This window comes from Antedon mediterranea, chromosome 1 (genome assembly GCF_964355755.1).
Source record: "Antedon mediterranea chromosome 1, ecAntMedi1.1, whole genome shotgun sequence".
Lineage (NCBI taxonomy): Eukaryota > Metazoa > Echinodermata > Crinoidea > Comatulida > Antedonidae > Antedon > Antedon mediterranea.
The window spans coordinates 30,239,607-30,252,328 of record NC_092670.1 but is presented as its reverse complement, the minus strand read 5'-3'; the positions used below and the strand labels follow the sequence as shown (position 1 = coordinate 30,252,328).

Here is a 12,722-nt window from a genome sequence, read left to right as displayed (position 1 = left end):
GTATAATTATATATTATTTATTCACTTAGGTTTAAATAATAAAATGAAACCACATAGACAAGTAGCAAGACTGTGCAACCATGATTTATATGTAGAAAATCTTCCACAGTGGTTATTTTATGTTAAAATCAGGATGCTGTGTATGGTATCTGCCAGAACTTTTTAAAATCAATAATACTGTATGCATTGTTCCATGTCTGACTTGGTGTCCTGGCTCATAACCTTAACCTGTGACCAAGTAACATAATTTCTACTAAGCCTAACAATTACAGTAAGAGTAATGCCTACTAAAGTAATAGTAGCTTCTTCTCTACCCATAATGTAGGCATACATAAGACTACTGGCCTGTCTCATCCACAGGACGAGGCAATGATGGTTGTCAATCTTCTAGAACACAGGCACGGCATGCAGTCTTAAAGTTTTAACCCAGCTCGCATACATACAGTACAGTCCGATTCTTTAAAATTATGATACTACTCACTGTTTCACAAGTCAAATTAAACAATAGTATCTGTATATAGGTTTATGTACAAAGAACAACCGCTCAATAATACGATATGGAGGGATCCGACATGCTAGATCTCACATCTCACACAAATGTTGTTCCCTTACCATGTCTGTATTCGCAGTTATAATTCCATAAAGGAACTTATAATTTTCTCTTCAGGTGAACCAGCGTATATTGATATTAAAGTACGCCAGGCCGAGGATTATCCAGTAGATTTGTACTATGTTATGGATTTATCAAACTCGATGAAAGATGATTTAGATAATCTTAAAACACTAGGATCTCAATTAGGTAAGATTGAAGATGCAAGAAATATCAAATATCTTCTCCTTAATTGTTCACGCAATTTTCTTAATAAAAATATACCTTTGTCAAATGTAAATGCAAACACTGTCACAAAATAGATGTATGTATTATATGATTATAATATGCTCCTTCTCCAGTGTTATAAAATGACCATACTGTCCACTATGGTCACATGGTCACTCTGTCTCAACAGTAGCTGTGAACTAGTACACTAGGCTATCGTTTATAGTATTCAGGAAAGCTTTTCCTACCAGAACCATTTGTGTCATAGTTACCAACTGTGTCGTATCATGTGACACAGTCCTGCAAGTGATTTTTAATTAGCTGTGGCTCAAATACTTTGTTTCTGAATTCTCCCCCTCCCCACACAACAAAAATGGTATAGTCTATCACACCTTACAAATTTCTCAGGTTGGTAACTATGATTAATGTTATGTGTGTTGGTTACAGATTAAAGATATGTCTATAAAAAATCAACAATGTACAACATTTAATACTGAACGATTTGTTGGTAAATTAAGCTTAAATTACTTAAAATTGTTCATATTGATTTAATTTTACTATTAGTATTGTACTAATGTATATAATACAAAATGTTTTACTTGATATATTATAATATTTCAGCTGAAGCATTGCAGACTATAACCAGTAGTTATCAATTAGGATTTGGATCTTTTGTGGATAAAACAGTTATGCCCTTCGTCAGCACAGTGCCTTCAAAGTAAGATCAGCAATTTTTTTTCTACAATCATACAGACTATTAAAGATGTATTGTAAAAAATCATGAAAATGGCGCCATAGGGTTTCACTATCAGTTGACACAATGGATGTGCAAATCGTAAAGTAAACGTATTAGCATTTTTACTATTTTAACATGTTTTGTGAAGTGTGTTTTTTTTTCTATAAATAGTATTTTTAATTTGTTATGATGTTATTTTTCAGATTAGCTGCACCATGTATTGGTTGTGATGCACCTTATGGTTTTAAAAATGTTTTACGCCTTACCAATGATTCTCACCTTTTCACAGTTAGTTAAACCTTTTATATTGGTCAGGTTGAAGGAGGGAGCTGGTGGGGTAGCACTTGTATCATTGGAGCGTGCATTCCCTACTTTTGACAGCTAAAATAAAATGATAGACTAGGCTAATACTTTGATTAATATTAATTGTTAGCTCCCCTCTGTTTAAAAATCATGTGTCCTCCCCAGCAATTTAGAGAGAGCTATCGTGTTATCTGGATGGTAAACAAAGGGAAAGGTAATTAACAGATTGTGACAGTTATTTTGAGACACAAGTGATGCCGGTCAGCCCCCCTCCAATGTAGTCCGGAGGGAATAAATAGCAAAAATAGAAATTTGAGTAACATGAACATGCCATGGCTAAGTGTAAATTTGGGCTATTCATTTTACATCAATATAAATCAGTGATGAGCCAAAATAAATAAAGGGGTGTGGTGTTCAAACCCCTGGGTTATCAAAGGCCTCTGTGAAAAATTGGTTAGGTTGAAACTTTACCTACTGTACTGGTGGCTACAGCCCTGTAAATATATACTGTAGAGGTTGACAAAATTAAGGATCAAAACTGTATCATAACCATTAATTCTACTTCTGAGTAATTGATAAGTTTAAAGCAATAGACAATATGTATTTATCTATAATTTAATGCATGAATGACTAATATCACAACATTGTCTAGCATAGGAGGTAATAAGAATTTCCTATCTTGTACAGAAAAATAAACAATTTTCACCCCACACCCACAAATATCTCTATATGCACTATAGTAAGTCTTTAAGACTAATTTAAACATAAAATATCTCACTTAATTGTTATTTGTATATATGGCTAACTACTGGTCCACAAAAGTTTGTGAACAAATGTAAATTATATAAATATTTAAATCAAATAACAGTTATTAGATTATTCATATAAATACAATGTGTGTGTTTTACAGAGTAGTGTAAAGATGCAAAATTCATCTGGGAATTTGGATGCTCCAGAGGGCGGTATGGATGCTCTAATGCAGGTCACTGTTTGTAAGGTGAAGTATAAATTTTAGGTTTTCAAATCTATAAATTTAGACATTAAATTCCAGTATCCCAAAAAGAGGCAATTGTGAAAATGGTACAATCAAATATGTGGCTTCAGAAAATTTACCAATTTGTACATCGAGCGTTGCTAGCTGTGGCCACACCACCGTACGTACAGTACCAATACATTAGAAAAAAATAGAGGGAAAAAATCAAAAAGCAAAATTTAGTTAACATGTATAAAGTTATATTCAACTGGTTCTATCTTGTGTGCTCATCAAATTAAAGGGTGTTGACTAAGTAATTTAGGGTGCTGTATAATGTTACTGTCAGTTCAGCACTTTTAAACCGGAAAGTGGATAACAATTGTGCTTGGCATGCGCAACGCCCTATCACAATCTTTTTACAAATTATGTCCCACAAATGTCAAATTATAAAAAGGTTCATCAGTTGCATATCAACAAATATGGGGATTAACACCAAGCCTCTTTGGGGTGGGGTGAGGTGAATTGTTGTAGTATGCATTTCTCTCCCAGAAAAAACATATCCTTAGAAGCCTCCTGACTTTCCTCATTTTCAAGTTACTGTAGATTAAGCTGGGTTCCCACTAGGATACAAGGACATAAAAAGCAATCTAACCAATTGTGATGTGATGTATCGACATTTAATGCTTTGTGATTGGTCAGATTAGTTGCACTTGTCCTTGTGTTGTGTCCTAGCGGGAAGCAATTTCTAAAGGCCATTAAATGTACACACATGTGAGAATGCTATTCTTGTTGATTACAGGAAGAAATTGGTTGGCGAGAGGATGCAAGGAGAATTGTGATCTACACAAGTGATGATTCATTCCACTATGCTGGAGATGGAAAGGTACATCAATCAAATGAAATCAACATTTGATAACAATTAAACAGCCATATAAAATTGATAGATGTATTTTGATATCTAAGTATAGTATTTAATGTGAAATGGTACAAATAATTTCATGAGGTGAAAGATGAAAATATAACAAATTTTCATCTTTCACCAAATAAAATTATTCCATTTCACAAATATAAAAGATTCATATTTTTTCTATATAGTTTTTACACACCTACTTTTAACAAGAGCCTAGACAAATGCCAAACCATTCGAAAAAGCAGTGCACTGTTTTTTTACACGGAGTAGAACATATAACATGGTGCACAAACAGTTTGATCAACAGCAGCATAGCCTCTTGTCATGTGTGGTTGCTCACTCACTGTGTAACAAAAATATACATGCAAAACAAAATTGTACTCTTGTGCATATAATGACATTGCACTCTCAATTACATCATTAAGAGTGCAATAAAACATTTAATATAATGTGGCCAACAATTATCCAATCAAATGACAAGAATCTAGCCTACCTAATAGGTGTTTGTTATAAAGTCAACTATCTCGAAACAGGTCTCTCTAAATACCAGAAACTCATTTTTACAATGTAAAATAATGAAGTCGTTTTGACTAAAAATTATAAAATGAAGTGCTAAATTTAACATAATGTTCTGTCTTTTGCATCATGTTACCTTGTCCCCTTTTTTTAAATTTTTATTTATTCGGTATATAAAAATATATTACAAAACGACAGTCAAGGACTGAAATGAATTGTATTACAAATGACTAAAAATTAGTTAAAATTGCTATAAAAATAGAAACATCTTATTAAAATTAGATATCGTACCATAAAATTAAAAACATAGATGAAGAACCTTAAAACATTCACTTATTACATATCTAAAAAAGAGCTAGTGGTGCCTATTAATTATATCCACCATGGTGGGAACTGGAGACGACCTAAGTCTGCTGGTTTTACAATGAGGTACTTCTAGAAAGCGGTTGAATCTGAGAGACCGAGCTGGCTTATGAAGAGGGGGAAGTATTTCTCTAAACAGCTCGGATTTTAATAAGCCTTCCCCGAAAGACAACACAAGTTGTCTATAGGCTAGAGTGATTTACCAACCAATTGACTATTCAATAATAATAATAATGATATGTAGGAATTATACAGAATTACTCTAATTATGATAAGTAACTCCTTTACTAAAACAAAAATGCATGATAAATGTGGGGGAATAACCTGCGACTTGCAACCTAACTGGGCTGAATTGCACACAGGTATTGATTGCACATATAGTAAACTTTTTTTTTCCCACTAAAGGCCTCTTTATGTCAAGTGCTGCCACCTGTCTACAATGACTTTCAAATGTTCTATGCTTTTTAAAGGGCACACAAGCCAGCACACATTGACTTCCGAAAGCACACAAGCCAGATGTGTACATTGGACCTCCAGTTAAATACTTATCCGAGAAGACTTCTCTCTTCTCGGTTCTACCACCAGAACTATGGTCGAGGAGTGACTTGAACCTGTACTGATTGTATAGTCATACCCCAAATTATTTACAATAAATGTATTGTTATTACTTATTATTTGCCGTATTGTTTTATTTATTTAGCTTGGTGGTATTGTTATTCCTAATGATGGTCATTGTCACATGATTAATGGAAATTATGAAATGAGCACAGTACAGGTAAGGATCTTTTTATAAGGTCTCGACACTCACTGTATGGTCAATATTTAGTATACAATTTATGTATGTTTAGGGATTCCCGCTGTCTCATGCTCCTTTTTCTTATTTTAGTCGCATGCAACGCGATTCTACAGCTCACTATGTCGGTCGGTTGGTCCGTAAACACTAACTTGAGCACATAATTGTTACTTTTGTACTTCTTTTGAGATGAATAAATGTAATATCTTATTAAAGTTATTTTGTATTACTTTTCCCAGGATTATCCATCTATCAGCCAGTTAAATTATAAAATGAGAGAGAACAACGTCATTCCAATCTTTGCTGTTACATCAACACAGCAAGATGTATATAACGTAAGTTTAAGTATTTTTATTTGTATTTGTATTTTGTATTAATATTTGTCCTCAGTGAGGAAATTCGGATTAGGCCCTCCACGGACCCACGGCAGCCAGCAGTGCAGCGCCTACCAGATTAGGCAATGAGAGTAAAGCATCTTGCCTAAGGATGCAATTAATATGGTACAGATAACCTCGAACCCATGCCTATCACATGCTAGTCCGATATTACCATTACACGATCACTCTCCAGTATATACAGCACCCGCCACGATTTCTAGACGGTCTCCCATCCAGAACGCAACCGGGCCCAACGTTGCTTAACTTCGGTGATCTGACGAGAACCGGTGTTTCAACGCAGTATGGCCGTAAGTTTATAAGCAACAGTGATTTGACCAAGGAATTATATGTACATAGGTACACATATACTCATAATAAAAACTCTAAAAGTGTGCAAACAAAAGTATGATATGCAAACTTACAAGTTTTTAGAGTGCGTGAGTGCAAGTTTATACCCAGTGCAATTCTGCCTACTTTGAAGACCCAACCCCAGCATGAACAAACATAAAAAAAAACTGTTGGGAAAAATAGAGAATTTACACATAATTTTGGCCGCTATACTGGATCAAAATGGACGAATGATGTCAGATAGCAGGTAAATCAAAGCCTATAAAGTAATCTTTTTACTTCAGCAGCAGTCAACAACCCCCCCTCCCCCCCCCCCCACCCCCTTTTTTTTTTTTTACATTTGGTCCCCATATCCATTGTGCTTGTATATCGGAGGATTTGAACCCAAAACCCTAGAGTAACTAACTAGACAAGTTATAACTTGTAAGATATACCTTCTAATCAAATATAATAATCAATAATGTTCATATTATTTTAACTACAGGAATTGAAGCAACATATCCAGGGGGCTACTACTGGACAACTGCTAGGTGATTCGTCTAATATTGTAGAACTTGTAAAGGAAAACTACGCTGTAGGTTAACTTTTAATTTGTTATTTGTCCTACAAAATCTGATTTTGCTGTGAGTTTGGCCTGTCGCAATATTAATAATAATAAACATTCTTACAAAAAGCTGTTCATTGAATATTATTTACTCGTTGAATACAATTATAATCAAGAGCAAATGTCAAGGGTATACTTAGGTATGTTATAATAACATACTATAATATACAGTAAATAGACAGATTCAACATTTTATTTGCTGTATATCTTGGTTGTCACTATTGATGTGCCTGACGTAGATGGTTAGTAATCATGCAGTTGATAAGAGATGGATAATATATTATGTTTTTTGTTTCACAAAACAGAAAATTACCTCAAAAGTTGAGCTGTCAGATAATGCTCCTAAAAATGTAGATGTTGACTACGAGGCCTACTGCCTCGATGGACAGCCGCAAGCTAATACAAAAACATGCCATGGTTTAAACCTAGGCCAAACTGTCACCTTCAGGTTAGGGTTCACACTGCGTAATTGTGATGATGGTTCAGAGAAGAGGTAAATTTGTTTTTATTGTATTATATTACTTAAATTATTCTACACAAATCATGGAAATTCCGCCCAAAACGTCTCACTTTCGGCCCAAACGTCGCACTTTTAAAACAAACCAATGATATGTTAATGTACTGTACATTCTTGTGGTATATCAAGTTGTTAGAACTACCATTTAATAACAATGTATTGATAATTCCAATGTTGATATGAAATAAATTACTTTTTTATGCAATTATTATTTTGAAATACATGCATATCAGAGGGCATATTGCAAAAAAATATCGTTTTCGTCTAGTCTATGCTTTAGGACCTAGGCCTATATTTTCACATAGAGATATATTAAAGTGAACCGCTATGATTTAAAAACGCCTAGTAAGCTTTACATAGTTTTCGTACTACTACTACTCTATCTGAAAATGAAATAAAAAAAAAAAAATGTATTATTATGTTTATTATGATTATGATATTATATCATTGCAAAGTCAATAGGGAATAAATGGGTCAGTTCGTCTCTGGCCTAATCATCCCAGGATACCACTACCGTCTATACTACCAAACTTGAGCAAACTCATAGTGTGTAACAAAAAGTTTTCCAAAGTTTGTTAGTGAAGACCAGTTGATAAACTACTGTATGAAAAACTGAAGAAAACTATTTTGCAAAAGTTAGGCCATGCCCCTTCTTGACAAATCAGTTTTCTGAAGTGATTTCAACCAATTATATGGAAGGGAATATTTGTTCTTTTTTTTTCAAACTTGCAGTTTTATTAAATTGGATTTAATAATTTTTTTCAACAGTTAATGTTTAAAAACATGCAATAGAGGTTTACTTTTGTTAAATTATGAGTAAAATTGATTGAATATAATATTTTACTTAACACCTAAATCAATTCCTGTCATTTGATTGGACAATTGTGGGTCACATGGCATGCAATAGTAGTAAATTGTACTTATTTTTTAACTTTTAATCATCCTCATGACATAATTGTACCATTCCACTTATACACATTCATTATAGTATAATAATAAATTCAACTGTAATCACAATGTGTGTCAAATTAATAATTATAATATTATGATGTATGTTTGTGTTGCAGGGTTGTTATCAAACCAGTTGGATTCAGTGAGGAACTTACTGTACGCATTCAACCTGTATGTAATTGTGATTGTGAAGCGTCACAGGTAATCAATGAAATATAAACAAGAACTTAAATATTTATATATTTATAGTAGTAGAGTGGAACTTGGTTGGTCCTAGGTTCAAATCTTGTCTAATATCATTATTTGAGAGAGGCGTTTATATTTTGGGTGTAATATGGTAAAATGTATGATCGAATAAATACTGTTACTGATATGAAAATATATAACACAATTAATATCAAGAAGTGATAAAATATTGTAAAACTCAAAATGCTTGGTAAATTGTAGATCATGTCAGTTAATGAATTCTACGACAAATAGAAATGTGTGTTGCAATACAATATTATCTATATTATGCATGTGGCGGGGAAATATTCAAGGAAAAATAAATAAATGCCCCAGGGCGTTTATTCGAGGGTGGGGGATGACATTTATTCCAAATAAAGTTACAAATTTACATTGAGCAGACCATTGAAAAGGACAGTGTATACATTCAGCATTGGTAATCCTTGAGAATATTAAATAAAAATTAAAGGAAAAAGAGGGTTGCAACTGTCAACTTTAAAAAGTAGGAAATAAGAACACATTATCAAGAGCCATAGACGAAAAATGTTATTTATGCTATGCATTATTTATTTCTCCAAAGCTCTTTTATTATATTTATTTAATCTTCTATGCAATAAACACATAATTATTATAAGACAATTTTAAATTCAATTTTCTATATGATTTGAATTTAAAGTAGTTAAATAATTTAAAAAAATAATAAAGCCATAGATGATAAAATAGATTCCTATTTTCCCACTCAGTCATTGTTGTGAAGCTATGAAACACATGTGAATTCCCTTGGAAGTACCCATATCCTAATTTCTAAATCCAGTTTTTCCGACCAGGTATATATTTATAGTTTCAGGGAATAAGGAGATAATTGTGTATGCTTGTATTAAATAACTTTCATTCTTATAAAGTCTCAATTAAAGAACCTTCCAGCTTCTTATTTTGACATTATGTGTACGAATAAATTTGTCCATATCATTGAAGCATAATTAATACAATGACAAACTTAAGCACTCGGAATGAGCGAAATAATTGGCAAAATACAGATACCATATTAAAGATAATGAAATTCATAAACATTTTGGGAACCCAACAAAGTTCCTCCTTATTGGGGAGTCCCCTAAATATAACGTGTAAATTTAAACATCATTTCCCTTTCCTATCATAGGAATGTTTGCTTTTAATAGAGGTGTCCCCTGAGCAGGCCCGTATGCAGCATTTCTAATGGGGGGGTGGGGGTGCGAGCAACAATGGCTGGGGAAAATTTGCGTTATTTGACCTTCTAAAGACTGATTTAAGACTCTTTGTTGTGGCTTTGGCTAGTTGAACGATGGACACCAAAACTTAACGCTTTTATGATGTTTAAAGGCCAACTCAGAAAGCGTCGTACGACGTTGGCCTTCCTTCCCATGTTTAGGCGCCGTATTTGATAGTGTCTGTATTTCCAGACACGTCTTTACCACCACCGGTTGTCTGTATTTCAAGCAAACACTTTACCGCGTACCGCGTACATGAAGCACTAAGCTATTGCTTGTCGTCACATGATCGACTGCGCATGTTTTACATCGAGTTTGTAGTCAGTTCAGATTCCGTAATTTATTACCGGTATTTTTTTCATTTTATATTAACATATTTTTGTTTGTATACCATCGGATAATGTAAATTTAGTATATATATAATGATACTATCTTTAGTTAAGCAAGACAAGAAAAAATACCAACCGAGGAAATAGTGGACCTTTTGGGACTTGGGGGGGGGGTGCGTCTGCACCCAACGCACCCCCCCCTGGATACGGGCCTGAATAGGGATGTCCCCTAAAAAGTGATGTTCTTTTCTAAATGTTGTTGATTTACTATATTTAATAATAACACTTTATAGGAGCATTACAGTGAAGTATGCAGTCATGGTAACGGTACTCTAGTGTGTGGTGGTTGCCAGTGCAATATAGGACGTTATGGACGTCTATGTGAATGTAGCAGCAATGACGCTACAAGTAGACTTGAGGATAATGATAGAGCATGCTCTGTGTAAGTATAACAATTGTACACTGTTTTAAAGATCACATCTGTGAGAAATTAATAATGTTTGGCTCTGTGCCTATTTGTATATGGCACTTGCAGATGTGAAAAACACCTATTTTGGTTGTAATAATTATTATGTAATTAACTTTGGAAAAATGCCAAAAACATTGCATTACTATCTAGCTGTAATTGAACGTAAAGAACAAAGTAAATATAATGCCAAATTACTGGAACCAAAGTCACTGGTCATACCTAACAAAATAAAATTACTAGTGGTATTTAAATCACTCTTGCTCAGTAGAAACATGTTTAACCTAATTTTGTTTATTGTCAATAAATAATTATTTAACTAAACGTAATTAGTAACCTATATCAGTACTGAAGGTATATGTACCAACTTCCTATGCCATCAAGTATTTTTATCTTAAAAGATTCTAGAAGTTTGCCCTAACATAATTATTTACCGAAAAAACAAATCTGCTTTTAACAAATCCACGGTTTACAATTATTAAGTAACAATTAATTGCTGTGTAAAGGCATAATTACAAGAATTAACATTGATTTACTGTAGTCATGGATAGGAAATAACATTCAAACAGATTTGTAACCTTTTCCTTTATAATCATTGCTACAAAACTGAAAGTATATGGATGACTGCTTATATTTTGAAAGCGTTTTTCACAGTGATGCACGTTTTTCCTGTTAAGATATTGAATGATAATGTCTTTCGGTTTTAAATGCTTCATATATTATTTTGTTAAATTGTTACTGATATGCTGATTTAATTCACTGAAATAATATAATAATTATTTAAATTTCTCTAAACTATTATCTGAAAGCTTTAAGTTTTATTAAAATAAATTTTTTCTATTATATAATTATTCTTACAAACGTAAAAAAGAAATTGACTGTACTATTAAAAGTATTGCAGTAATTGTATATACTTACTAAATGTATGAAGCAAACGGGTTACATCCTGACCAAAAAAAATCTTTTTCCTAGTATTAAACAATAGTTAGTTGTAGCCTATTGCAGTACATGCGGTGTAGTTCTTAACCTCCAGAAGAAATGTTAATATTTACTGCATTAAAATGACTGCATTATCATTTTATTCTCTTTCTGATAGTGACAATTCAACTACAGCCACAATTTGCTCAGGTCGGGGTTCGTGTGTTTGTGGCGAGTGTTCCTGCTTCCCTCGTGCCAAGAGTGGAGAGGTGGTTTCAGGAAAATATTGTGAATGTGATAACTTCTCCTGTGATCGTTTTAACAACCTGCCATGTGGAGGTAAGTGTTTGTCAGTATTTATAATCCTCAATTGTATTATAAGTTATTGTCTCAATTAGTATTTAAATATTTGATACTTTAGTTTGAAAAATTAAGTATCAGTCCTGATTATGTTTGTATTTTAAACATGTTTTGTTGTATTAATATATGTTTCTCATAATGTATTATTGAATGTGGATGTAAAATTTATTCCCATTTCAGTTTTTTTTCCACTCTATAGAATGCAACGCAAGAATTTGCATCGTGCTAGGTCAAATTACTTGCATATAGTTACATCCAGGACCAAGTTATATACTTGTGTAAACTGTCTTCAATTAAATTGAGAAAGAAATAATATGATACAGTATAATATCAGTATTGTCGAATATTCATGAATTTATAATTTTTTGGGAAAAAAATAAAAATTAGCGGAACAAACCTGCTTGACAGTTTCGCTGTCCTGCACTTTTGCTAGTTTTTGTTTTTTCGAAGAGAATTACAAATTCATGATTATCCAAAAGCAGATGAACATTTTTAGTAATTGTCGAAAATTGTTGCTTCATTTAATATTTTGTAAAACTAATTAATTAAGTATTTTACTTTATATCAGGACCTGAGAGAGGAGAGTGTATCTGCGATGAGCAATTGAAGAGAAGTCGTTGTAAGTGTATGCCTGGGTATGAGGGAGATGCCTGCAACTGTGTTTCCAGCACAACAGGGTGTATATCAGCTAACGGTGTAAGTTAATATTAATGTTATTGGTGCTAGTTTTATTTGCCACTGCAAATTGTTTAATACCTCTCATGGTAACATGGTTATTTCTTATTATAACACACCTGATTATATTATATATAGTTATTTACGCATTACATGCTGTTCATTTTTGCACTAATGAGCGACACTATTGAACGGTGAATGGCACTAATGAACGTTAAGCAGCTTTTTGTAAATTGTTATTACGTGAGATTTTTACTGATTTATTCTACTCTGTGTCCTGTATTGGAGAGCTAT

The 12,722-nt window shown here is 33.0% G+C and overlaps 1 protein-coding gene across 1 annotated transcript in view; it reads left to right on the top strand.

The window, feature by feature from the left end:
• The window catches only part of LOC140063646 (integrin beta-1-like), a 35,725-nt gene that overhangs the window by 12,606 nt on the left and 10,397 nt on the right, over positions 1-12,722 (top strand). Inside the window, exons 6-18 of the mRNA XM_072110078.1 lie at positions 668-799; positions 1,439-1,535; positions 1,757-1,841; positions 2,767-2,853; positions 3,629-3,712; positions 5,319-5,393; positions 5,651-5,746; positions 6,621-6,710; positions 7,046-7,233; positions 8,325-8,409; positions 10,303-10,451; positions 11,572-11,732; positions 12,322-12,449. Coding sequence (XP_071966179.1) covers positions 668-799; positions 1,439-1,535; positions 1,757-1,841; positions 2,767-2,853; positions 3,629-3,712; positions 5,319-5,393; positions 5,651-5,746; positions 6,621-6,710; positions 7,046-7,233; positions 8,325-8,409; positions 10,303-10,451; positions 11,572-11,732; positions 12,322-12,449 — 1,457 coding nt within the window. The remainder of the gene's footprint in view (positions 1-667; positions 800-1,438; positions 1,536-1,756; positions 1,842-2,766; positions 2,854-3,628; positions 3,713-5,318; positions 5,394-5,650; positions 5,747-6,620; positions 6,711-7,045; positions 7,234-8,324; positions 8,410-10,302; positions 10,452-11,571; positions 11,733-12,321; positions 12,450-12,722) is intronic.